At 45.6% G+C, this 27671-nt stretch overlaps 1 protein-coding gene and 1 long non-coding RNA gene across 3 annotated transcripts in view; one reads left to right on the top strand and one right to left on the bottom strand.

Moving 5' to 3' along the window:
• Nucleotides 1-27671, top strand: part of LOC309328956 — a 132289-nt gene that overhangs the window by 41039 nt on the left and 63579 nt on the right. The window lies entirely within an intron of this gene.
• The window catches only part of MYO1E (myosin IE), a 117367-nt gene that overhangs the window by 29844 nt on the left and 59852 nt on the right, over nt 1-27671 (bottom strand). For both annotated transcript variants that reach the window (XM_081838799.1, XM_081838798.1), the window contains exons 6-15: nt 24414-24503; nt 21261-21392; nt 20540-20674; nt 18365-18497; nt 16606-16802; nt 9077-9157; nt 6571-6657; nt 1935-2021; nt 951-1118; nt 343-428 (exon numbers count right to left, since the gene is read on the bottom strand). In XM_081838799.1, the coding sequence (XP_081694925.1) occupies nt 343-428; nt 951-1118; nt 1935-2021; nt 6571-6657; nt 9077-9157; nt 16606-16802; nt 18365-18497; nt 20540-20674; nt 21261-21392; nt 24414-24503 (1196 nt within the window). The remainder of the gene's footprint in view (nt 1-342; nt 429-950; nt 1119-1934; nt 2022-6570; nt 6658-9076; nt 9158-16605; nt 16803-18364; nt 18498-20539; nt 20675-21260; nt 21393-24413; nt 24504-27671) is intronic.

Below are 27671 nucleotides of genomic sequence, written 5' to 3'. Positions count from 1 at the left end.
CTGTCTAGCCAGAAGAGTGCAGTGTAAGGTTATCTCAGCCTTCACTAACCTGGGGCCCTCTATGTGCTCTACTACAACTTCCATCAGCACCAGCAAGCATGGTCATGATGCTGATGCCCATGGGCAGTACAGCCCAGAGCACCTGGAGGGCACCAGGTTGGTGAAGGCTGGTATCTGAGCTGCTGCCTGGATTATGTTATTAAATTTAGAGAACGCAAGCGGAAACTGTACGCAAAAGCACAGATGGGGAGAGATTGGGGGAGAGGGGAGAAATACGAACTGTTACATCTGGGACACATGTGCAATGCCCCCCCTAAGTGGGAGGAAACATGTCTTACGTACTGTTCACTGCTTTGCATGAGTTCAATCAGGTCCATGAAAAGAACATCCCGGTTCCTCTCACAGAATCCATCCATGTCGTAGGACACCTGGGGAAAGGAGTGAGCTTTTATTCCATTTGCAAGGGATATGGGAGTGAAATGCACTTCACTTACAGAAAATAGTTCTTGTAATTCCCAATGCAGTTTTGGAAAATAATGCAATCTGTTAAGGCACAATCTGGAGAAATTAGGGGGCTAAATGCATGCTCTCTCTTAAAATCAGCTGATGCTGCTTGCTTCGGAAAGGGAGAGATTGAGAGCACAGAAGATCCAGGGAGAGGCTGGATATTTTCCTGTTCTATTTCCCTGCTCCAAACCCTACACATTCTTACCCAGGAACCTTTCCCCATGCAGGGTTAAAACAAATGTTACCTCTCAATAAAAATGCAAACAAGTCTTTAAAATGGGCCAGTGGAAGCCTGTTTACTGACACAGCACCATGCCAAGGAGCCCCCCACCCTGGCTGCTCCCCACAGCCTTGCACGGTATATACTAGCCAAATCAAGTCTCAGATCAGTCAAAAACTGAATCAGCGCCCCCCCCCCTTCACCAATGCGTTTTGAGAGTCACCTTTCCAGCATAATGGTGTATAATGAATCCCTGGTTCCAGCTGTTGAAGTGCTCATGAGTCCCAATCTGCATCTGGAGTTTTTGCAGCAGGGTCTGGTCGGCCCCTTCACCCACAGCGTGCATCGTGGCACATACATCATCCAGGATGCTCATGATGCCTGGAGGATTCTGGTATACCAAGAAGAAACAGGTGGTGTACAAACCTCTTTCCAGCAAAACCTTCGAGGCTTCTTGCCCCTACCTCTAGGCCAGGAACTCAAGGTGCTTAATTGGATTTTAGTCATTTTTAAACAAATAAGGTCACTGGGTGCCTTTTGACAGAAAGGATATCTATATATACAATAAATAAATGTCATCTCAGCTTTTAGTACCCTCCCCAAACACCTATAGATCAAAGGCTCAGGGAAGTGATGAGCACACACACTGCCACTGCACTTCAGAAAACTTCTGTTTATTCACACTTATTGACCCTTCTTTGATCCAGCCATGTTTACCAGAATGTCCCCCTGTGAAACCTGCACAAAACAGAAGCAGATTTGGGTACAATTAAGAAAAGGTGATGCTTGTTCAGATATCTTGAGGTGCCATAACTTAGGACCTCACTTTCATTTTTTCTTTGTAGAATTTTAAAGAAAAGGATTGTTTCCAACTGGTCAGAGACTAAGCCAATCAGCTACCAGTGAAGTTTGTGGGGTTGGCTGGTTTCTGCAGGAGGTGTGGTTGCTCCTCCTGGCATCCATTTGTGTTTAGTTCTCAAAAGTGGAATTAGTATGGATTTTTTTCCAGTTTTCTCCATGTGTCATAGGACTATCATTGTGGCCCACTGGAAGCTATCCAACCAGAATCTGCTGAACGTGTGGAGACAGGCCACGGTAGACTGAGGGAGCACCCGCTTTGCATGCATAACGTCCCAGGTTCAATCCCCAACAGAGACAGGGGTCCCTTCTCTCTGCATGAGACCTGGGAGGCCCTCAGGACACATACCACTTTATTTTCTATGAGGTCACACACAATTTTATTGTTGAAGTAATCTATGGGTGTCCAGCGTATTCCTTCTTGCACATATTCCTCCTGCAGTGCAGAAATAAGAGCTTAGAAACAGACATACAGAGATTCAGGCGCATATTTTGGACATTTTTGACACAAAACTCTGCAGTATCAAAATGTCTGTGAAACAGATCCAATAGCAAGTAGCATCTAAAGCAATGAATGTCCAGCCAGCTTTTGACATTAGCAATATCGAAAGCAACACAATGGCCAGAAACAATGACAGTATAGAAAACTTTATGGAATAATTCAAAACATCAAAAGTATCAAACTGAAGTTCAGAGTTGGACATCAGAATTGGACATTTGTCGATTATACAAACTTTACAAGCTTGATCTCTGCCAGGTAAAGTCTGGCACCTTGACTTATTCAAGGAATTTCAGAGACTTCAGTTTGATAGTTTTGATGAAAGATGGATCTTCCTCTGGAGGTGCTGGACTCTCCATCCTTGGAGGTTTCCAAGCGGAGGTTGGATGGTGATCGGTCATGGATGCTTTAGCTGAGTTTCCTACATCGCAGGCGGTTGCACTAGAAAGGTGATTCGATGTTTTTCTGCTTCAACAGTATTTCATTATGTTCCTATCATTTTATGTAATTATAAAAATTATGTAATTATAAAAATTATGAATAAAACCTGTTCTCTTTACAAACAAAACATTTAAATAGCTACCTTTCTACCTTCCTACGAAGGGGGGGCATAGCCAGGAGTTTTATTGGGGGGGAGGCTTTGGGCGGGCAGAACCTCACATTTGTATTGATTTTTACTTATTTGGGGGGCAGCTGCTCCCCTGCCCCACTTGGCTATGCCCATGGGGGGGCCACAGGAAGGAAACAAGGTTGGAAGGGGGCCACGGCCGGAAAAAAGTTGGGAAACACTGAATTAGGGATTCTGCTCCAGAGATAGCTACAGAGGTAAGATAATTTATTGATTTCACTGACAGCAGCTTGTCACATTTTTGTGCTGTAGAAGCAGCACCTGTAGAAACTGTCTCATTTACAAAACTCCCAAAGTGCCAGGTGTCAAAAAGCTGCCTGTTCCCTATGGGAAACACCCAGTTTTGAATATACAGGGCCAGATTGAGCTAAAGAGCTCCACTAGCAGAAGCCAGTGCAAAGGCTTCTGCACTAATGCAATGGGGCTTCCCCCTCTTCTCCCCACCCATTTTGGGAGGTCATAGGAAACCCCAGAGCAGCCAGAGAGGGGGGAAAGGGGAGGACATTCTGTCAAGCAAGCAGAAATGCGGGTGCGGACAGACCATTTGTTTTAGCTCAAGACTGAATTCCTCCCACAGTGTTGAGTGGTGTTTGTGTAACACAAAAGTCACTGGAATTTCTTTGAGGAATTGTTTCAGGAGGGAAAAGTGGAACCATTTTAATCTGCTGTGAGAAGGGCACACAAATGATTAACATGTTTCCCCAGTCATGCTTCCATTTGTGGCCAAATAGGTAAAGCTACAATCTTTATGGAGTTTGGCGTGGGGCAGGTGGGGAGTATCTTACTTGCCGCAAGTGACCAGCTGAGTTGTTATTTACAAGCTTAGACATATATCGGGGGGGGGGGAGTTCTTGGAGCTGAGCCAAAGGATGCATGAAATAGGAAGGGACAGGCAGGCAGTTCCACTCTGGATACCCCAACACCCAAGAACAGTCTTTGGGCTTAAACTGATTGCCCTGGGTCTGCCCAGTATCTACAAACGGTGGCAACTGCTGTCTGTCCTGATTCAGAGAATGAAGACTTGAAGAATACTCTCCCAAGGATTTAATGCTTAGATTTCTGCGGTACATAAACAAATTGCTGTCTTAAGCCACATAATTAATCCTAGATTCAGCTACAACAAAGTCAGGCAAAGTAACTCCCAAAGCTTTGGATGCTGATCTGACACGGATACACCCCCTTGCTATCCTATATATAGGAACAGGGGTGGGCTCAGCTTAGTACAGCGAGCGTTTCTGCAATCTCTCAGTAAGCCTAGTTGGCAGAACCATCTGTTCTCTCCTCCTCTGGCGCCTCCTGGATCTAGGTGATGGGGGAAGTGTCTCTGCCCCTTGAGAGGCAGACAGCACCAGCAGAACATCCCCCTCTGGAGAGGCAGGGCTCCTTTCAGTGTCTGACGGCGCCTGGGTAGGTGGTGCGGCAGGCACTGCGGAAGTGCCAGAGAAGGGCTCTGACCGCTGTGGAGAGGGAGGTGGAGATGGAGACGGAGATGGAGATGGAGAGAAAGGTGGGGTTCAGCTCTCATTGCAGAGATGAGTAAGGCAAGAGAGCAGGTTGAAGGAATGTCCCCAACTGGATCCTTACTATCAGGCTGCCCCAATTCCAGCAAAGACCTCCACAACAAGTTAGAGCCCTCCCCCTGGTCCTTGACAAACCCTTCATCTGTATTGTCCTGCTTTGGCCATCCCATGACACTGTGGTGGCTTTGAAGACTAGGCCCCAAACCTACGTGATCACAGCTTTGCATGCGTCATCAACAGATGAATGAATGAATGGAAAGAGGGTGGGAGACTGCCCTCATATAACCTTCCCAGAGCCCAGAGAGCTTAAAAAGCTCTTTCAGTGCCAGGTTTTCTGCTGCAGAAAGTGTTTTTAAGTCTTTTCCAGACTCTGTGAAGGTTGCACGAGGACTCTGGAAGGCCCTGCAAGGCTCCTGTGATCTTTCCTGCTCAGTGCACCGGCTTCACACAGGTAGTGATGGTTGCATTGGGAGGGGGGAAGTAACTCCCACATATGTTTTTGGCCTACTGTAATTAAAATTATGATCTGTGTGAGATAAGACACCAGGGTCCTGCCTAGTTGTTGCGAATTTTGATACCAAAGCAGTTGTCACTCCAAGTCTTTCAAAACAAGGAAGGTGAAGATGCTGGTGTGTGTTTGTATGACAGAGCTTAATTTCTAAAATATGAGGGGCTGGAGCTGGAGCTTGCTTGTCCTAGAGACCTTTCCATAAATCATGGATCATGGGTGCTATTCAGAGGAAGGAAAACCAGGCTGAGTCACCACTGACGCTGGAAACAGCCTACAAGTCTAAGCCCTGATTCAACAATTACTAATTTTAAGTGGAGGATGTTAAATTATACATTTCATAGGGTTCTTACTCAAAGTTCCTTTAATTCAGGGGTGGCTAGCCTTTCTCTTTGGCTCAAAGGCCACGTTCACCCTTGGCCAACCATCCAGGAGTGTGTGTGGGTGAGTCCACCTTTGCACTTACATACAGACCAGCTGAGGTTATCATCAACTGATAAATCTGGTGATTGGGGAGGGAGTGACTTTCCTCTCTCCCCCACCCCATTAAGACACTGGACGTGGCTTTTTTAAAATCATTCCATCCATGTCTGCTTTTAAAAAACGTTTCTTTTCACCAACATCTACCAAAATTTGTGGGGTCCAGCAGCAAGGGAGATAAATTTCCTGTGTGTGATGAAGACTCTTGGGTTAGTCAGCCCCACTTTAGAAAACGACTTGACAAAGTTGTTCCAAGTAACCAAGCAGACCACACACTCTGAGGTCTAAGTTCAGTTGCCCCACTCAGTATCACAGTCCAAATATTTGAAGGGATAAATGAGCTCTGTTGCTTCCCTGTAGTACTTAGGGGGCAAAATACTCTGTTTGCCATCAGGGGGTGGCTGGTTTCACCTGTGCTGTCCCAGATCCTGCCCAAGGAACCTTCAGAAGAGAGTTGCTGCCACAGGCATTACACACATGAGTATTCCAAGCTAAATAGATTGAAATAGTATGAGCTAAATAGATTGAAAGATTATGAGTCATGGGAGTGTGTGCAAGAACTTAACAGTGCTTAGTTTATTTTTTGACTCCTATTTTGTTAATATTGTTAATACAGTACTGTTTTATAGATTATAAATGTTGTATTGATTTGTTATTCATATAGTATGACTTTTGCTTTAATTGTGATGTTTAGCTTATTTTTGTTGTTGCTTTGTTAATAGTGTTTTTCAAATTGTAATTGTTTCACTGATTATTTGTTAATTATTCTATATAATTTATGTTGTATTTGTGATGTTCTATTATTGTCGATCATGTTATTCTTATTTATTGTTTGTAAGCCACTTTGGGATTCATTTGAATGAAAAGTGGCATAGAAATATAATAAATCAAAACAAAACAAACCAACAAACCAACAAATATACCGGCTCTTCAGACTGGCTGGTAGCAGGGGAAACCCCTTCCTCTTCTCTTTCAAAGAGATAGGTTGGTAGGAAATTGAGAAAGCAGATATTCTCCCATTTTCACTTGACAGCCCTATCCAACACAAAGGTAAGCCAGCCATCTGTGGCAGCAAGTCAGCATCCACGAGGCAGTCAGCTGACAGGATGGTTGTTCTCTCTGCTGAGACTCACTCTTGGGTCACCATGTCAGATGATAAAATCTGCTTACAACTGCGGCTGCATTACTTTCCAAAATTGTACTAGCAAACCCACAACTGTTTTCTCTCAAATATAGTTGCCAGACAAATTTTAAATAGTCATCACCCAAAAAGCCAGGCCACATTTGGCAAGGGGAAGGCAGTTTTGTGAATATCTGTGCAAAAAACCCCACAAACCGGTATTTTTTTACCTGCTCTGCCTTCAGCGTCAATTCAATGAAGATCTGTTGCAGCTTTTCATTCACAAAATTGATGCAAAACTGTTCAAACCCGTTTTTCTGGGAGAGAAAACAAGCTATCAAAACATTAGCTTCATAAAAACACCCCTTTTACCAATTAGGTCAATCCTGATTATTTTTGCAATATATTTTCAGTAAGTTTAACAGCTGGTTTTTACATTTGCACTGCAAACCTCAGCAGAGAAGACAGTAGCCTAGATTCTCCAAAGCTCTTTCCAAGACTTGAGTTTTCATTAAAGGAACTGTTATTGTTCCTAGAACAACTTACACAAGTTCATTCAAACCCTGCATTATACGAAGCATTTTTGTTTTACATTATATTTGTTTCCAATTATAGGAAGTAATATGTATGTCCCAACTTTATCCCCAAAGGTTTCCATTCATGTACTCTGGGTGCAGGGCATAAATTTTGCAACTTTATGAAAATTAAACTAAATTTAAAAATTGTGACAGCCTTTCCACCAGACTATAGGAGAGAGAGAAATGGGACTGTGTGGCCACTCTTTCCACTCTGCTAAAAACCAGCAAATTTTGGCTCCACTTCCTGAACTCTTCCCATTTCAGAACTCTGTAACTGAGAAATAATGCCTGGTTTGCCTCTTTCCTCTTCCCTCCAAATTATTTCCTTTTGTGTCACAGCCTTAAAATTACAGATAGGTAGCCGTGTTGGTCTGCCATGGTCAAAACAAAATAAAAAAATTCCTTCCAGTAGCACCTTAAAGACCAACTGAGTTAGTTCTAGGTATTAGCTTTCGTGTGCATGCACACTTCTTCAGATACACTGAAACAGAAGTCACCAGACCTTTCTATATAGTGAGAAGGTGGGGAGGGGTATTACTCAGAAGGGTGGTGGGAATGGGTGATTGGCAGATAGCTGCGATGAGCCTGTTGACGACTCTTAACGACTGCAATAGGTCTAACAGGAAAAAGCAAGGGGTGAGAAGGTGAAAAATGGCTTTGTCATGTATAATGAGATAAGAATCCAATGTCTTTGTTCAAACCAGGTCTCTCCATAGTTTTAAGTTTGGTGATAAGTTGCAATTCAGCAGCTTCTCTTTCCAGTCTATTTCTGAAATTCCTTTGTAATAGAACAGCTACTTTGAGATCTTGTATAGAATGTCCTGGGAGAACACTTCAATCTCCCAGGACATTCTATACAAGATCTCAAAGTAGCTGTTCTATTACAAAGGAATTTCAGAAATAGACTGGAAAGAGAAGCTGCTGAATTGCAACTTATCACCAAACTTAAAACTATGGAGAGACCTGGTTTGAACAAAGACATTGGATTCTTATCTCATTATACATGACAAAGCCATTTTTCACCTTCTCACCCCTTGCTTTTTCCTGTTAGACCTATTGCAGTCGTTAAGAGTCGTCAACAGGCTCATCGCAGCTATCTGCCAATCACCCATTCCCACCACCCTTCTGAGTAATACCCCTCCCCACCTTCTCACTATATAGAAAGGTCTGGTGACTTCTGTTTCAGTGTATCTGAAGAAGTGTGCATGCACACGAAAGCTAATACCTAGAACTAACTCAGTTGGTCTTTAAGGTGCTACTGGAAGGAATTTTTTTATTTTGTTTTAGCCTTAAAATTGTAAGGCTGAGAACAAGGGGCCCTCTAATTAATTCCATCTGTAAGTCACTCTGGGAGCGAGAGTGAGATAAAACTGCTTTAATTTAATATCTCTCACACACACACCTATCCTTCATCCAAAAATTTCAGGGCAGTATACAGTAGAATTTAATTTGTGCAATATTATCGTCATTGCCATGTAGAAAATGACAAAGTCACGATGCCAAAGGAGCTGAATTTCCTTCTTCTTTGTACAGTGGTTGGGAAGCCATGACTCTCCATATGCTGCTGGACTGCAACTCACATCAACTTCTGGCCACTGGCCATGTTGGATGCTGAAGGTATTGGGTGCTAGGAGTCCAGCAACACCTGGAGCACCACAGGTTGCCCAAACCAGGCAGAAAAACAGGGGTATTTTGAATGTTAGAAGGATGTTGGAATGAAGTTATGTGGTTTTAGCAGAAATGTTATAAGGGTTTAGGAAAAAATAGACTGTTAATTGGTGAAAGGAGGGAAAGTAAAGTTACATCATATTGAGATAAATTACAGAATAAAAATTGGAAAAGATGGAAAGGATTTGCTGAAATAGTTAACCGAAGTAGAATACAAAAAAGGGAGGTGTGAGGAGGTCAAGGAAACAAGCAAATGAAAGATAAGTTATGGGAAGATTAGTTGTGTTTTTTTTTCTTTATTGTGATGTGTTGTTTTGTTTTTGTTTAATATGGTGTTTTTACTTTTGCTTTTTGTAACCCTTAAAAATTTTAATAAATATTATTTAAAAAAATAAAAAAATAATAAAGTTTATCTACCCCCCCCAAAAAAAAGAAAAAAGAAAAACAGGGGTATTTTTGCTGTCACTGAAATAATGCTTTAAGTCATTACCTGAAATATTTCAAAGCCGTAGATGTCCAAGACACCAATATTATATTCTTCGTGATCCTTCTCCATAGCCTTATTAATTGACTAATAAAACAAAAACAGAAAAATACAGACTTGTCTAAAGGACTAAGTATTTGATGAAAAAAGGACTAAGAATTTAATGAATAAATGAATGAATGAGTTACATAAAAAACATTTAAGGCAGCCTTCCCCAGCCTGGTCCCCTCCAGATGTTTTGAATGACAACTTCCACCTGTCCCAACCACCACAGCCATATCATGCTGGAGCTGATGGCAGCTGCAGTGCCAAACCCCAGGCGTGCAACCGTTTGGGGAAGCCTAGTATCTGAACCCCATCTGCTTCATCTTCTTCTGTGATATTGCACTGAAAAGCAAGAAGGGGACTCTCTGGGGCATCTCCACTTGTCCAGTCTCTCAGCAGCACAAACAGCATGCAGCTGGTTGTCTCACCAGAAGAAACAAAGAAACCTCTGCCCCAGCCCCCTCCCTCCCTCCCTCTGGCATCAGGATTATTGTTTGCTGGACAGCAGGAGAGGAAAAAATACAAGTATGTTGTAATACTGACTTACACTTGCATGCATGAAAGGGTTAACCTGAGCCCTGGCCTCAAGTTACCAGAGTAACCACTGACCACTACCCCTTCCTTCTGATTCATATGGGTACAAATAATACTGCCACACACAGCCTGCAACACATAGCAATGGACTATGAGACACTGGGCAGGGAGCTGAAGATAACTGGGGCACAGGTAGTCTTTTCATCATTCCTTCCTGTTGAAGGTCATGGTCCAGGGAGAGGAAAATACTTGAGATAAACCACTGGCAGTGCAGGTGGTGTCATAAGGAAGGATTTGGCTTCTTGGATCACGGTCTCTACTTCCTTGAGGAAGGGAGTCTAGCAAAAGATAGGCTGCATGTCGCAGTAGTTGGCAAGATTCTGCTTGCTAAAAGTCTCAAGAACCTGATTAGGAGAGCTTTAAACTAAATCTCGAGGGAAAGGGAGACAACATTACAGATGACAGAAGAGCACCTGGCACTGGGGATAATAGCTTCATTGATGCACAGGAAACTGAGGTGGTGCTTTAGAAACCTGCTAAAGGGCAAAAAACTACAGGAAGGAAGCAGCTGGAGGGGACAGCTCATGGTTTCAGTTGTCTCTACACAAATGCACAGAGTATGGGGAACAAGCAAGAAGAATTGGAGCTTTTAGTACAGGATGGCAAATATGACCTGCTAGGCATTGCTGAAACTTGGTGGGATGAGACTCATGACTGAAATGTAGTAACTGAGGGGTATAACTTGTTCAAAAGGAATAGACCAAACAGGAAGGGAGGAGGAGTGGCATTATATGTAAAGGATGTATATACTTGTGAAGAAATCCATGACCTGGAGCATGGAAAGGAGATTGAGAGTATATGGGGGGAAATTGTAAGAGAGAGAAACAACAGTGACCTTATTGTGGGTGTCTGCTATAGACCGCCAAGCCAGACTAAAGACTTGGATGATGCCTTACTAGAGCAGATAACCAAACACTGAAAAAGGAGAGATATACAGTGGTACCTCGGGTTAAGTACTTAATTCGTTCCGGAGGTCCGTTCTTAACCTGAAACTGTTCTTAACCTGAAGCACCACTTTAGCTAATGGGGCCTCCTGCTGCCGCCGCGCCGCCAGAGCACAATTTCTGTTCTTATCCTGAAGCAAAGTTCTTAACCTGAAGCACTATTTCTGGGTTAGCGGAGTGTGTAACCTGAAGGGTATAAAACCTGAAGCGCATGTAAGCCGAGGTACCACTGTAGTAATCATGGGGGACTTCAACTTCCCTGATATCTGTTGGGATGTAAGGTCTGACAAATTCCTCCATTGCCATGCTGAAAATTTCATTTCCCAGAAGGTGGAATCGTCTATCCTCAGAAAGGGATCATCTATCCCCAGAAGGGGATCATCTATCTTGGACCTGGTCCTCACCATTAGGAAGGAACTTACTAACAGTGGAAGTACTAGGAAATGTGGGAGGAAGTGATCATGTTCTCCTGGGTTTCAGGATACAGAGGCAAGGGAAACCTGGGCATGGTGGACATGCACTCTGGGCTTTAAGAAGGCCAATTTCAAAAAGCTTAAGGGGCTACTGGGTGTGATCCCATGGTCAGAAATACTCAAAAGAGAACCGAATCCATGGATGGGAGATTTTAAAAGGAAAAATATTGAAGGTCCAAATGCAGACAATTCCAACAAGAAAAGTGGGAGAAATCTAAGGAAACTGTTGCGGCTGCATAAGGAGCTTACAGATGAGCTGAGAGTTAAGAAGGGCATGTATAAGAAATGGAAGAAAGGGGAAATGGAAGAAAGGATGAGTATACACAAGTAGCCAACACAAGTAGCCAACAGGCTGGCTAAAGCTCAGAATAAGAAAGAGAGGTTTAATTTTTAAAAAATATTTCTTCAATGTCTCTGCTCTCTACCTTCTTGAATCTTTCTCTTTGTGCTTCCTAAAACAAGCAAGAAGGAGCCATGCGGCTTGGCTCACAAATGCAACAAATGAACTGAATTTAAAATTATATTTTATAGCCAGGATCTTTGCTAACCCAAAGATTGCATGGTCTTTTTCCTTCTTTGTTTTATTGCCAGGGATGGAGAGTTGTGAGTAAAATATTATTTGCAAAGCTAAGTGTCTGCAATTTTTTCTAGTTTAAGCATTTTTGTGGTGAACATTTGTCTAAAGGTGGATGAGGGCAGATGTAAATCTAAGCAAGTTTGAATATGCTTGGAGCAATCACCATTGTGTTAACTCTGTTACTGGAGAGTAGGAATCCCGTCTTTCTCTTTCTCTAATAAATTAAACACCAGAAGGAACAAGGAAGAAAAAGAGACAAGGTCACCTCTCTGGCCTAAACAGTAAAGGCACTGCAGGTAAGCAGCAGCTCTCTCTTAGTCTGGATGCTGGAACAAGAAGGTGGTTGGAAGGGCTGGAGAGTCAAGGGCCCTCCATATACTGCTGGACTCCAGTTCCCATTAATCCCAGTCAGCCTGGTCAATGATTCAAGGGTGATGAAATCAGCAACGTCTGGAAGGTCACAGGGCTAGAGCCGCATGGCTGCCTGAAATGGCCACTGCACTGCAGCCACTACAGAATATTGGAGGTGTGATGCTTTTGCCCTGTGGCAAAAATGTGGCTCTCCTTTCTTTAGAACATGCTTTTAGCCTTTTGCATTAAAGCAAGTAATAGATAAATTCATTGAACAGATTCGTGAAAAGCAATTGCAGAAACCCACATCCTGGACACAGTATATTAATGGTTGCCAAGCAACCAGAAAAAGGGAAGAGGAAAAAAGCAGCCTAGCCTGTTCTTGAACTTTGAACAACAACTTCATCTATGGGTCAGCAGGTGAGGATTTCATGGCACTGAGATGGCTATTATCACCCAGTGATGCTTGTAAACTGAGCCACTATAAAAAAAAGGCCCAGGAAACAATCTGGTAAAGCAAAAAGTGAAAACAGAGGTGATCCGGCAACCCTACCGTCACTGTGTGGCTTCTTGGTGTGTTAGGATTATTGTTCTTTTTGAAACCACCATACAATAGGAAGGCCACCCACTACAGGCCAGATTGGAAGGAAGTACTTCTGTATATGCATTAACAAGTGACAACAAGAACATCAGACTAGGACTGAGCAGACTTGGGTTCAAATCCTCACAGGCACAAACTCACTGAGTCTTTGGCCCAGTCACTGTCTCTGAATCTGACTTACCCAACAGGGCTGTTGTGAAGATAAAATGCATGGGGCAGTGGGAGAATTGATGCATGCCATCTTGAGCTGCTCAGAATAAAGGCCAGATATAAATGTACCAAATAAACAAATTTGGATTTTTCATATGTTATAAATCTCCTAGGTCTCAGGAGGTGGTCACTTGTGACCTGAGGTGCTTTTTGAAACTGGAGGTACCAGGACTAAACCTGGATCATCAGCATGCAAAGTAGCACCTGCCATACAGTGAGGACCTCGCCACACACACACACACACACGAGTGGGCAGACTCTCTGACTCAGGGAGCTTCCCCAAGACAAGAAGAGGAATAGAAATCCACAAATAGACAGGGAAGCAGAGGCAGAAGGGAGAAAATTACCAGCTTCAAAACACGCATTACAGAAAAGCCACATGATAGCAGCCGTGAGCCATGCTCATTAGAAATCCTTCCACATGGGATTCAGCAGAACATTCTGGCCCTTTAAAAGACAGGTGCTGGCATATTCCTCTCCTGCAGTTCTGCTCTTTTTAATGTTTTTCTTTCAGCTTCTCCTGCTTTGCACACACACCTCATGCCATCTTTAAGGTTTTAGCACAGGGCTAGAGGAGTTCAGCCTTCAGAGCTGAATGCAGCTCTCTGTCCACCCCTTGGGACTCTCCCCAAGCCACACCCCAACTGACCCACCCTCCCCAAAGGCTTTCCCTTGGCTGAAATGTGTCTTTGATTTGGGGTGGTGCCTGCTGCTTGCCTGGATGGAGGTGTTTACATGTGTTGCCTGTGTGAACCTTTGGCTTTTATGTGGCTGGAATGTAGTCAAGTGTACAAAGAAAAGAATCAGATCTGCTGCTTTGCCCAGTTGCCTCTGCCCACCCCCCTCACTAACGTGTGGCATCTGGAAAGCTACCCAAAAGGAAATGTGGCCCTTGAACTGAAAAATGTTCCCCACTTCTGTTTCAGAAGGAGCTCAGGCTTGCAAGAGAGGTTAATAATGATGATGATGATGATGTTTCTTTGGCTATTTCCGAAGTAAGAGGAAGAACAAGCAAGTGGGAGGTTCTCTGCATGCAGAAGACGGAGAAATGCTATTGGGTGATAGAGAGAAGGCAGAACTATGCAACACCTACTTTGCCTCTGTCTTCATCCCAAAGGAAAGTGATGCCCAACCTGGTGGTAACAGAATAAATGATGTAAGGAGGGAGCTTGGGATCTTTCCCAAGATAGGAAAAGAGGTAGTAAGGAAACACCTAGCTACTTTAAATGAATTAAAATCTCCAGGGCCTGACAAACTGCATCCAAGGGTACTAAAGGAGCTTGTGGCTGTAATCTCATAGATCCTATCTATGATCTTTGAGTATTCATGGAGAACAGGGGAGGTTCCTACAGACTGAAGACAGGCAAATGTCCCCATGTTCAAAAAGGGGGGAAAGGAAGTCCCAGGTAATTACCAGCTGGTGAGCTTGAGACTGATACCAAGAAGGTCCTCGAACAGACAATTCAAAAGTTGGCCTGTGATCACTGTGATTACTAAGATGGGTTTCTCGAAAACATGTCATGTCAGACGAAGCTGATTTCTTTTTCTGACTGAATTACAAGTTTTTCAGGTCGGGGGGATGCTCTGGACATAGTGTATCTTTATTTCTGTAAGGCTTTTGACAAAGCCCCCCATGATATTTTTGCGAGGAAGCTGGCAAAATGTGGGCTGAACAAGGTAACTGCTAGGTGAATTTGTAGCTGGTTGATTGACCAAACCTTCTCCTTAATGGTTCATCGTCATCCTGGGAAAAAGTGGTAGGTGGGGTGCCACAGGGCTTTGTCCTGGGCCTGCTGTTCAACATCTTTATAAATGGATGAAGGAATTGAGGAAATGACTTTAACAGACTGGAGTTGGGCCCAAACTAACAAAATAAATTCCAGTAGGGACAATGGTAAGGTTCTGCACTTAGGCAGGAAGAAACAAATGTACAAATATAAGATGCACACCTGGACTACTGTGTCCAATTCTGGGCACCACAATTTAAGGAGGATATTGACAAGCTGGAAAGTGTGCACAAGAGGGCAACCAAGATGATCAAGTTCTGGAAAGAAAGCCTTATGAGGAGCACTTGAAGGAGCTGGGTATGTTTAGCCTGGAAAAGAGGAGACTGAGAAGAGATATGATAACCATCTTCAAATATCTTAAGGGCTGTCACGTGGAAGAGGGTGCATGCTTGTCTTCTCCTGCTCTGGAGGGTAGGACTCGAACCAATAGCTTCAATTTAGACTAAACATTCGAAAAAACTTTCTGACAGTAAGAGCTGTTTGGCAGTGGAATGATCTCCCTCGGGAGGTAGTGGACTCTCCTTCCTTGGAGGTTTTTAAGCAGAGGTTGGATGGCCATCTATCATGGATGCTTTACCTAAGATTCCTGCATTGCAGGGAGTTGGACTAGATGACCCTTGGTCCCTTCCAACTCTATGATTCCATTATTCTATGAGGCAAACTTTTTTTGTTTTGTTTTTTCAAGTGTCTGTGTGTGTTCATCATGAGCAGCTAACCTGTGGCCTTCAATATGGACTGTGGCCCTATCATTGCTGATCATCAGCCATGCTGGCTGGGGCTGATAGCAGCTGCCAAGATCTTAAAATATTTTTTTAATTTTCAGGAAGGAGTTGGAGTCCAACAACATCTGGAAGACCACAGGTTAGCCACTTCTAGTAGTATGTGGAACAGGCTGCAGTCCTGAACAGTATTTTCAGATTTGGGGAAGTTTTGCAACAAAGGATTAGTCCTTAGGATCAGAGGCACTGACTTGGACCCAAGACTGAGGGGGCCCAATGTGCGACATCACACTTGTGTCAGGGACTGGCTGGATGAGGAAGAGTGGTAGAAGACACACACCAAAAGAACTCCCCGCCCCCCAAGGAAGGCACAGAAGATGATGACTAAGATCCTGGATCCTGGTGGGGGGACCTGTCACACCTCAGAGGAGGGGACAAGCGGGGAGGTACTAGAAGCAGGAAGCTCGAGGGATAATGAAGAGGCCAAAGAGGCAGGTGGCCCAGCACAGAGCAAGGTGATGAGGCTTCCAGTTTGGATGCAGGCTTTGACAGAGGTGATCGAAGGGTGATCCATCCATCCTGACAGCTTCTCTGTTAGCGGCTCTCTAGCCCCTTACTCCTAGAATGCAACAAATGTTACATGTTGCTGAGCAACAAGCCAGGCAGGCACAGAGAGAGAGACTTCTGGACCACAGGAGGAGGAGCCCTGACTCAGAAGGCTAGAGAGTGAAGCAGGGGCTGCATGCCAGTTCACACAACTGCTTCATTAGAGGATTTTGCCTTTATGAGCCTCATTGTATTTTTTAATTTCCTTCCTTTTTATTTCCCATTTCTCTCTGACCTGTGAATGACCTGCTCTGCCTGTCGGCTCGGTGACAGCGCTCCTCTTATGTCATGCATGTGTTGCATCAGGAGGAGGCTAGGAGCCCAGAACCCAGCACATCGCAGCCTCAATTGCTGGCAGCTCCTCTCTGATGCTCAGGAGCTGGCCACTGATGCTGTGCTGAGCATGGCTCCACACTTGGCCTCCTATGCCCGCGCAACATTGGGGGAGCTCAGCCACCTGCCAACAATTATTGAGGGGCTGAAGACACCGGCCCCCCATGAGTTGGTGCCTATGTTTATGATAAAGACCACAATTTTTGATTCAAGTCAACCACCTGAGTATGGTACCAAAACCAAAACCAAAAACAACAACCCCGCCCCCCCAAAAAACTTGAATTGTCACACCTACATCCACCAAGTAATCAAACACTCTGGCATGAAGGGCTTTGGCTAAGGCATCCCTGGTGTAGCAGGCTTGCTCTACATTGAGGGTCACGTTGATGGATTCCGATTTGCCCCCCCACTTGCTGTCCATCTGCCTGCTGGTCAGCTTCTCCTTGAGTCGGCCCTGGTTAATTCCCAGGAGGAAAGCCGGGAATGCCAAGACTGCAAGAAATAACAAACACATAAATAGAACATTTACAATGACGGCAAGGTTAGCCAAGCTGACGGCAACCCCAAAGCAGAATCAAAATAAGTGACGCTGCATCCAACAAAGCAGCCCACCGAGGTGTAGTAGTAAAACATGCTTATCAACCGATTCTCTAAAATTTTGGAAAGCCTTCTGCTGAGAAAATAGGCTTTACATTCTTGCAGGGTCTCCGCTTCTCTTCCATTCCTGAACTAGTGAGCTTGTTCTTATCAGGTTTCCCAAGAAAGAATAGAGATGGTGGCAGTGGCTCATCAGGCAAGGTGGAGAATCCTCTTGCAAAACCTTCGTACATGGTTTAACAAAAGAGGTGGGAATCTTCCTACACAAGCCGCATGGAAAAAGATAGGGTGCTGCACAAGAGTGGAGCTGTTTCACTGGGCAGGGCAGGCATCAGCTAGTAGCATTGTTGGGGGCCCACAGCTGAACCCCTGCAGTCTCCTGGCTTTACTATCCCTTATTCTTAAGTGTTCCTGGCAGTTCACCTGGCCTGTCGAAGGAAGGAAGCCAACGCAAGGCCAGAAGCAGTTCTTTCCCTCTGGGAGACAGTACGGATAGGGCCCAGAGGGAGAGGCCAGCAAACTGTGAGGTGGCACAAAGGAGGGGGTCCACTGACAACACCTTGCCCAAGGACACCCTCAAATCCAAACCCCAGGACCATCACTGGGGCTTGCATATGAAAACTCTCCAGTATTTGCAGCCCAAGCATCAGGCTTTCCACTTATTCTTGGCACAATGCTTTGGGGGGTCAGGGTAGGAGAATGGGAAAATCACTAAGTGTTCATGAGTCTCCTGTGAGCATGGAGGCACCTCTAGATCACAGCCTACACACCTGATCTGGAAGAGGAAAACAGGCACAGATTTGCAAATGCTAGTTTATATGTACAGATGCAAATTTAGAGTCACAGGCAGCAGGGGAACTAATTTCCTATCCAAATTGCCCTAAGTAATTCCTTCAATTAATTTGTACCACACCTTTTATTCATTTACCCCCATTTAATTTCCCAACAGATCCTGTTCCACATCAATCCAATTCCCCCATTCATTAATCCCAAAATCATCCGTAAATAAAGACACCTTAAATTAATTTATTTCCCCAAATTAATAGCCCATCATGTCCCCTGGGTCCATCCTTCCCAGGGCCAACCCACCCACGAGGTGAGGTGAAGCAGCTGCCTTGGGCGACACCCCCCCCCCATGGGCACCCTGCCTGCACCTCTGCTTCCACTGGCGGTGGTGAAGTGGCCCCAGTATCAGCAAAATCTTGTGAGCTGTCGCCATCATTACTTTTCAGCAGTGCCATGCAACCTAGGTAAGGGATGCTTTGGCAGGGGCAACGGGGCACTGTAGAGGCAAGGCGGCACTTCCCACTTTGCCTCAAGCAGCGAAATGGGATGCGCCACCATGAACATTATATCAAAGCGCCTGAGCATGCCCTGACCCAACTAGCTTTCCCCCCTTGCTATCTCTGCCTCACATTCAAATCTCAATGCTCTGGGAATCCACAGAGGCCACCTACACTCCTCGCTCTCCACAGCTGCATAGTTGCCGACTTCTTTGAAGCTGATGTTGCCCAGGTGAAGGACTCCAGCCACGATCTGCAGCACCAAAGCCTGCTCCTCAGCAAAGATCCCAATCACATTCATGGCATGCTGCAAAAATTAAAGCAGTGGATGAATTAAAAGCCCACCGTAATAACCAAATGCCTTTTGTGCAAAATTCCAGTAGTATTTCTGCATCACTTTTATAGCATTCAAAATGTTATCTTGCAGCAATCCTTGCAACAGCCCTGTGAGGTAGCCTGGTATCATTATCCTAGCAGAGGCTGAGGGAGAGGTGAGCTTGCACCTCTTCACAGAGGTGACATTTGAACTGTCTTCCATTAACCACCATGCTATAGCAACTAATGGAATGGTACCACTCTTTCAGCCTTCAAATCCCTCCACAGAACTCACCTTTCCCATAAACCCCTCATGTTAAATCCTCAGTCTCCTATCCCAACTGAAACACAGCCCAAGTTCACATGTAATGACGATTTGCTACCCTTGGTCTAGAGGGTCCCCTGGCAAGGAGCTCCCAACAGCCCTCTCTTCTAGAGTGGGACAGGACAAAGGAAGAACCCTTCTGTTTGTGCTTTCTCACCTCTACAGCTGCCACTGCCTCCTGGGCTCTTATAAGCCCCTTGGAGGAGAGATCTGCTTTGTTTGCCAAAATAACCTTGGCCACTAGAAAGCATAATGCATTATCAATTACTATTATTATTAGCAAAGGTTGTCATAGTGCAACAATGCACATCTGTCCACGTAGACTACCAGGAGGAGGAAACAGTGCAGGCTTTGCAAACAGTACAGAAATTTGTAGGAGCAATGGCAGTCCAGAGAATGGGGTGGGTAGGGGAGAAGGATTCAGCTGGAAAAGCCTAGGATGAGAATTAGCATCCTATGCCCCTTTAAATGTATTTGTGGGAGGGGGGAGGTAGGTTTAGGGAGGGCGAGAGGGGGCTATCGCTTTGTTTTGTTCTTGTTTTTATCATGTATTTGTATTTTTATACTGTATTTTCATGTTGTAAACTACCCTGAAATCTGCAGATGAAGGGCAGTATCACTCTAAGATGCCAAGGAAAGCTACAGCATTAAAACACAGTAATAAGAACAGTTTGAAACAACTTACAATCACAGAAATAAGGTGGGTCCTAAAACTATGTGTCTCAAGTGTCAAAATGTACACGCACAGCACAGTACAAACATCAATTCATACATCTCTTATAAAGCAGAATCTGCTGAATTTGCCTCTTGCAAGATCCATAAACTTTGGAAGTCATCTGGGGCTCGGGGATCTCACAGCAAGCCAAAATCCATGCCCCCATCCCTCCTCCCCATATTATATCTAAAATGGAGAAAGGTAAACCACAGCTCACTTGTGGGCTTTTCCTTGCATCTGAGTCAATTCTGAATCGCCCTTGAAACTGGAATAATAAAGCCGCTGTCCTGCCTCCCCTACTCAAGAGTCCCACTAACTGTAAACTTTACAGGCCAATATTTTTTACTGCCTCTTGGCAAAAGCTTGTCTGTTTTGTTATAGTTAAAACCAGGTTTATATTGCAATTTCCTGCCAGTGGCATATTCCTTTTGTGTCCCATATGTCAGGTAATTTTGGGGCTGTGCTCCAGGGGGAGTTCCTCAGTGTGTATCCAGTCAATGGGAAGACCCCCAAAAACCACCTTCCGTGAAATTGCAGTTTCTCTACCATTACCAATCTTTGCCTGCCATGGGCAACCCGCAGGGGAGATTCTGGTGCCTTCTTCACATGAAGAAACAGTGAGAGTCAAACAGACCACTGGACATAATAAAGGAATGCACACCTCTTTCCCCTGTTTTTTAAATAAAAAAGCAAATTGCTACTATCCTTGGCTGAAGAGCCAGAAAAAGGGTTTCTAGTGGCTGAGGTATGGGGCTCCTCCAGCCTTCACAACTCCCCAAGGATGCTGGTGCCCCCACTCCCTTTGGTCTTCAGCTACTGCTTGTCAATAGCCCATAATCTGTTGGGGGCCTCTAAGGTTTTATATGGAAAAAATGTGCAAAATAGTTTTCAATCTCACACGCATTGTAATTGTTGTACAAGCAGAAATGTTATTGTTTTTACTTAAACTGAAATGTTATTGAGGGGAGAGGTAGTAAGATGGTGAAGAATTTACCAAAGTTTCCTGGAAATCAGATTTGTCATTAATATCTTCCACTTTGTAGGATCCTGAGAGGCTTAAGTAGTGGTAATAGTCCATGCTGGTGATGCCGAGGCTGGATTTCTGCTCAGTGGAGGCACCTTCAATCATCTGCAGGACAAAGAGCAGAAAATAGTCCCAAGTCAGTAGAGAAGCTTCTGACCTTTGTGTGGCTGGAATGAAGCCGATTGTACAAAGGTTAGAATCACATCTATTGCTCACCCACTTTATCTCTGGCCCCACCCACCATAGTCATGTAGCCCCTTAGAAGGAGGATGGAGAAGTGGATCCTCCAACAGGTGGGTGGGGCTGGTCAGGGGCACCTGCAAACCCCACTTTCAGCTGGGAGCCGTATCTTTATCTGCCTGTGGCTACTTTTACCAGTAGGGCAGATGGATGTGGCTTGGGGAAAACTGGCCTCTTCAGCCAAATTAGGACTTCTGCTGGAGGCTCCACATCACTGCACCAGGAGATGCTGCACTAAAGAACACAGCTTTCAGACTGAAGAAAGGTTCCCGGCCCCTAACATATGGAAACAAACAGGGTCTGCTCATTACAAAGGGGCTTACTCAAAAGAAGATTCTTGTGACATGGATTGTGCCCAACATTCCAAAGAGGGACCCCATCTCCGCCCCCCAAGAGGAACTCCAACAGAAAACCAAAGGCCTAACGCAAACCTCCTCGAAAGGTAGCTAACCTGATAGAAAATGTGGAAGCTCCTTTCCCCAGGATTCCTCATGACCACCCGTGACTTCTCCAGCAGGAAGTTGGATATTTTGCCTCCATCTGGTTCCCCACCTGGACTAAACTGGATTTCAAAATATTTTCCCTGCAAGACATAAAGGATGCAGACTGCTGGAAGTGGATGAAGTAAACACTAGCCTCAATGACACTAGGCCTTGCCAACTGGTTGCAGGCAAGGTTTAAGTTGCATAATAATAACAATCAGCGAGGTGGTTTTTTTCAGGGGATATTCAAGGGTACGCAGTACCAGCACCTCTTTTGTTGTTGTTAAAAAGTGTGGCACCTACTGTAACAACTTCATGGTGAGTACTGGCACCTATTTTTCTAGGGGGGAAAAGGACTGATAATAATTTTATGCATGGTATGCATTCTTCCAAGAGCTTTCCGTGTGAGGTCTTAAACTAGAATGGAGGGGGGACTAGAACTGGGGGGGGGGGCTGTTTGTTTTGGATTAAAGGTGGCATGACAGTGGACAGGGAAATCACAAGTAACAGGGATAGAGGGAGAGACCGGATTCATCTGCTTACCCAGCACAGTTGAGGACACAGTTGAGTTCCCCCAATATATATATTCCCCTCAAAATACATCATTAAACCTTTATTGTTCCACACCCTTGAGACTCTCTCTCCTTATTTATTTACTTCATCTGTATGCCGCCCGTCCAACCAAGTTCTCTGTGTGGTTTACGTAAACAATAAAATATACAACTCAATTCACAATAAGCATGCGGAAACTAAAATAAAATATATCACAATAGTAGGAAACAAGCAACTAGGATCAGGCTAAGACACAACAGCTGAAACGATTTAAAACCAATGTACAGTCCGCTAAGGAGAAACTTCGGCCACCAGCAAAAAGTCTCCCCCCCCCCTTGTAGTCTCCTGCCTTATTTCATTAACTGGAGGAACCCAAAGAAACTCCTTTTCTGATTGTGGTCAAACAGATTTTCAGGTTTCCTAAACATTTAAGATGACTAAAGGTGCTAAAAAGCTAAAGGCTTGCCTCTTTCAGCAGGCATTTGAATGCAAAGATTTTGCCTGTATGTTATCATCATCATCATCATCATCATCATCATCATCATCTTTCTACCCCACCTATCTGACTGGGTTGCCCCAACCATGCTGGGCAGCTTTCAACAAAATATAAAAACACAGTCATACATCAAACATAAAAACTTCCCTATACAGTGGTGCCCCGCAAGACGAACGCCTCGCAAGATGGAAAACCCGCTAGACGAAAGGGTTTTCCGTTTTGGAGGCGCTTCGCAAAACGAATTTCCCTATGGGCTTGCTTCGCAAGACGAAAATGTCTTGCGAGTTCCTGCGGGTTTTTTCCCCTCCCCACCCTTTTCCTAAGCCGCTAAGCCGCTTATCAGCTGATCGCTAAAAGCCGCTAAACCGCTAATAGTGCTAATCCGCTAAGCTGTCAATGGCCTTGCTTCGCAAGACGAAAAAACCGCTACACGAAGAGCCTCACGGAACGGATTAATTTCGTCTTGCGAGGCACCACTGTATAGGGCTGCCTTCAGATTTAGAAGACCTCAGAGTTATATCTCCTTGACATCTGATGGGAGGGCAGTCTACTGGGCGGGTGCCACTACAAAGAAGCCCTTTTGTCTGGGCAACTTTTTAGTTAACTGTACTGCATGATTTTATTGTGTTATGTTATTGAGTATGTCATTGTTTTATTTCTGCAACTTCCTTGACAAAACAAATAAAACTTATTAGACCAGAGACAAGAATGAGGTGGGGTGGGGGTAAAATGAGTGTACATACCATGTACAATGACACTTATCATATCACCTTCAACATTGCAGAGGGTGGGAAACCCTACTCTGTCTGTCCTAACCCAAAGAAGAAATATTCCTTCATACTTCCAGAACAAAGAAGGCACAAACATTTGCACCTCTTCCCCCTTCAATCTCTCTCTCTCTCTCTCTCTCTCTCTCTCTCTCTCTCTCTCTCTCTCTCCCCTTGGTAGGAGTGAAGGAAAGGAAGCACAAATTTGTTCTTTGCACACTGTTCTATCAATATCCTCAACACATTGGGCGGGGGGGGATTCTGTTACTCCATTTCTTGGTTGATGTGAAGCACAGAGAAAGCAGTCCTGAGTCAGTAGTTTAGAAAAGCAAGCTGATCTGAATCACAGAGAGTGAAGGGAATCCCCTCCAAAAAAAGGTTGCACAGAATCTCCAGGCCTTCTTCTCTTTGAATATCCCTCCCACTCACACAAGGAGGAAGCAGTGCTTGGGAAGTTCATTTTGCAAATGAATTTGCTCCAGTTCCAGTTCACCCACTCCAAAAATGAATTTGGATTATGAAAGATTAATTTGCAGTTCAATTCACAATTCATTCATGTGACCCTGGGCATTTTTTTAAGCCTAGAGAATTGCACAGGCTGCTCTGCTAAAGTAAAATATATATTGAAGACTAAGAAAACATCAAAATGTGCGCACACAGAGCGTAATGCAACACCTGCCCTAGGGACTCTGCCTCTGCTCGCTCCACTTGCCAACCACACACAGACACACACACTCATGTCATGCGGTGGATGCGAGCTCCCATCCTTCCATCAGCTAGCCAGCACTGTCTGAAGCAAGGCTTAATGGAGTGGGGTCAAGAAGCACTTTCCCCTTCTCCCTCCTGCAGGCTGTGTGAAGCATATCCCCACCCTTCTGTTAAACCCTACTGCCGATGAGTTTAACAGAGGGAGGGCAGGTGCTTCTCCAAACAGCTTGCCTGGGCTGGCGTTTCTCACTGGGCTGGCATTCCTATCAGGCTTTCACACCAGCTGCAGAGCATGGCAACATTTTACGTTCTTATGTATATAGGAAGATAAACAATGGTATTTAAATTAAAATGGAATTGAATTAAAAATATCCCAAAGTCCCAGCACAAAAGGAACTTATGTTCAGTTTGCCTGGAAATTATAGGAACTGCTTTCAGATGCAATTAAGAGATTTTCTAATTAATTCTTTGAACTAGTTAAACCAAATTAGTTCATTCCAAGTACTGAGAGAAAGAGAATGCCCCTTTTCCACCCCCAAAGCAATGTGTCCTCTTTCTCAGTGTGGTGCCCCTTTTGCAAGTTTCCATGGAGGACTTACAAATCTACTGGAGTTGTTGTTCCGAACTGTTTTGGCATTCCCAAAGGCTTCCAAAAGGGGATTAGACTGCAGAATTATGTCCTTCACATGCTAGAGTCAAAAGAATAAATGGGGTTAATTGCATATAAGAAAAAATACCTTAGTTAAAAAAACAACCTTCCAAAAGTTTTTGTTAAACAGTGCTGGGCTAGTTGGGCCTTTACATGTGTCCCAGCAAGGCAATCCTTCTGATCTTCAAGGACCAGGTTCCCACAGGGAGCTGCAGAGTCTTCTTCTGGATTCTTTTGGCAAAAGAATCATGGATACTCACCTGCGCCAATAATTACAGAATCCTGTTGTATTTGTGGTGTGCAGGGAGAAAGAGGACAGGACGCTACAGTGCCCCCCAAATTACTCTCAATTCTGTGAAGGAGTGACCTGATTTCACCAGGAGCTGGGAAAACAATGCAGTCTCAGGAGATGACTTCCAGGGAAATCTTGCTAAGTACCGTATTTTTCGCACCATAGGACGCACTTTTTCCCCTCCAAAAATGAAGGGGAAATGTGTGTGCGTCCTATGGTGCGAATGCAGGCTTTCTCCAGGCTTCAGGAGAGCTTCTCCAGGGGCTTCTCCAGGCTTCAGGAGAGCCCCACCGCCAGGCCCACAAGCTCGGGGGACAGCGGGGAGGCGGAACGCCGCCATCCCGCTGTCCCCCGACTTGGTTAGAAGGCTGGCGGGGGGAGAAGCCTGCTCCTCCCCGTCGCCAGCCCCGCAAACTCGGGAGACAGCGGGAGAGGCGTAGTGCGCCCTTCCCGCTGTCCCCCGACTTGGCTAGAAGGCTGGCGGGGGGGGGGGGGGAGAAGCCTGCTCCTCCCCGTCGCCAGCCCCGCAAACTCGGGAGACAGCGGGAGAGGCGCAGTTTGGAGGCTGGCGGAGGGCTTCCTCCTCCCCCAGCCCCGCAAGCTCCCAGAGCGATGCCTTCTGGGGGAGGGGGAAGCTCGGGCTTCCCCCGCCCCAACCCCGCATCTCCAGCCGGGAGACGGTCGCGGGGGGCTGCTTTAGTCCCGCGCGCACTCTCCCGGCTGGAGAGGTGACGCGCGCCTATGGCAGGAGTCTCCATAGGCGTGCGTCACCGGGAAAGCACACACGGGGCTAAAGCAGCCCCCCGCGACCCTCTCCCAGCTGGAGAGGTGACGCGCGCTTATGGCAGGAGCATCCATAGGCGCGCATCACCTCTCCAGCCGGGAGAGCACGCACGGGGCTAAAGCAGCCCCCCCGCGACCCTCTCCCGGCTGGAGAGGTGACGTGCGCATATGGCAGGACCGTCCATAGGCGCGCGTCACCTCTCCAGCCGGGAGAGCACGCAGGGGCTAAAGCAGCCCCCCGCGACCCTCTCCCGGCTGGAGAGGTGACGCGCGCCTATGGCCGCTGCTCCCTGACCTGCTCTTTGGGGCTGGTGGTGGGCTTCCCCCGCCAGCCCCAAAGAGCAGGTCGAAAGGAACCTGAAGCCTGGAGAGCGAGAGGGGTCAGTGCGCACCGACCCCTCTCGCTCTCCAGGCTTCCAAGGTAGCCGCCTGAACGCAACTTAAACGGCACCTTGTTTTAGAGCGGGAAAACAAAAGGGGGAAAATTCTCCCACTCTCTGCGCAGCGCTTCCTGCCGCTTCGCTGAAGGGGCGCTGGGCAGAGAGCAGAAGAATTTTTTCCCCTTGTTCTCCCCCCTCTAAAACAAGGTGTGTCCTATTGTCCGGTGCGTCCTATGGTGCGAAAAATACGGTATTTAATGGCCTTTCACCTTCCTTTCCTTTGCCTCTACCTACAGTCAAGATCCAAGTGGGCTCTTTAGACTCGTACTCTGGGCAGAGGGGATCCAGCGTAAACAAAAGCTATGGTCTAGATCTGGAACTCCCAGTCGTTTTAGCTCTGGTGTGCTTGTAGGTTCGAATCCTGCTCCCTTGGTCAAAAGGAGGTTTGAAGATAAGAAAAACTGATAGAGGGCATAAGCCCCTGGTTTGCTCCCAGGCACCTGAACATTAGAAGGATCTTGTGGAATAGAGATGGAATGAAGCCTCTGCCTGGACCAGAGATCATTCTTAGAGGAGAAAGTTATGAGGCAGAGGGACAAGTGACTTGACCGTCTCAGGCACCTTATTCATGTATTAAATCCACCTCCAGACACCAGCCTCAAATGGGTGCACAGGGCCTCCAACGAGGCTGCAGGTGGACTTTTAATATTCACAGACAGACAGATACATGCACCCAATCCAGTAATCAAAAGACAACTGTACCCATTTCATCACCTGTTTTCTGGCAAGAGTGCAGTTTTCATTTTGGCTTTTGCAGAAAATGGTAGAATTTCCCCCAAAATAACGGAAAAGGCTATTTATAGTGTGCAATTAAACCAATTCCAGAAACAACACAGTGCATATTTCCGTCCAGTCACTGTTTCTTTGACTACTAAGAGAGACCAAACCATGCAGACAGTTATCATTGTTTCCCATGGAAAGAAAACAGGAAGGGCATAATCAACGTGAGTACAGTAAAGCAAATAAACAGCAGGGAGTTGAGGAGCAATGACAGCAGCCGCTTGGTAGGAGGAAACAGCTACTAGTTCTCTTAAAATAGCCCATCTACCCATCCGCTGGTGATCTCATGGACACCTGTCAGTCAGATGCCACAGCTAGCTCCCTGCCTTACCCTTCAGCTGCTGCAACTCCTCTACACCTCTGGCTGAAAAGGAAGTGCACACGCAGCAAGGGTTCAAAGTGGTTGATTTTCAGGCTGTTACTTTTTCTGACTTAAGATGGCATTCAGGACGGAGAAGGCTCTGAGCCTCCAGAACTGGCACTGCTGTACCTGTACAGGTACAACAGGATTTCAGGAGACTCCCTGTCCAATTCCTCCTACAGAGGAGAGCCTGTGTGGATTATAGAGAATGGGAGGGCTAAAGGGCGGGCAGCTGGCCACCAGATTTCAGTGTTCTAGAAATGTCGCATACACTCCCATTGCCTCTTTACATTGGAAGCAGAGAGCAAGACACAGTAAGTAGAAAGAATTAGGGAGGGGATGGGAGAGCTGTCATAAGTAAGAAGAGCCCTGCTGGATCTGACCAACCCCAACATTCTTTTCCTACAGTCCCCAATGCAATGCCCCTAAGAAGCCCACCAGCAATAGCACTCTCCCTCTCAAGCATACTGCCATTGATGCTGGAGGTGATATAGCCATCATGACTAGTTGCCATTGACTGCCGCATCCCGCTATGCTGGGGGGCCTGGTTGT

This window comes from Podarcis erhardii, assembly GCF_964252035.2.
Source record: "Podarcis erhardii genome assembly, chromosome: 14".
NCBI lineage: Eukaryota > Metazoa > Chordata > Lepidosauria > Squamata > Lacertidae > Podarcis > Podarcis erhardii.
Note: the sequence above shows the minus strand (reverse complement) of the source record. Positions and strands in the feature narration are given on the sequence as shown.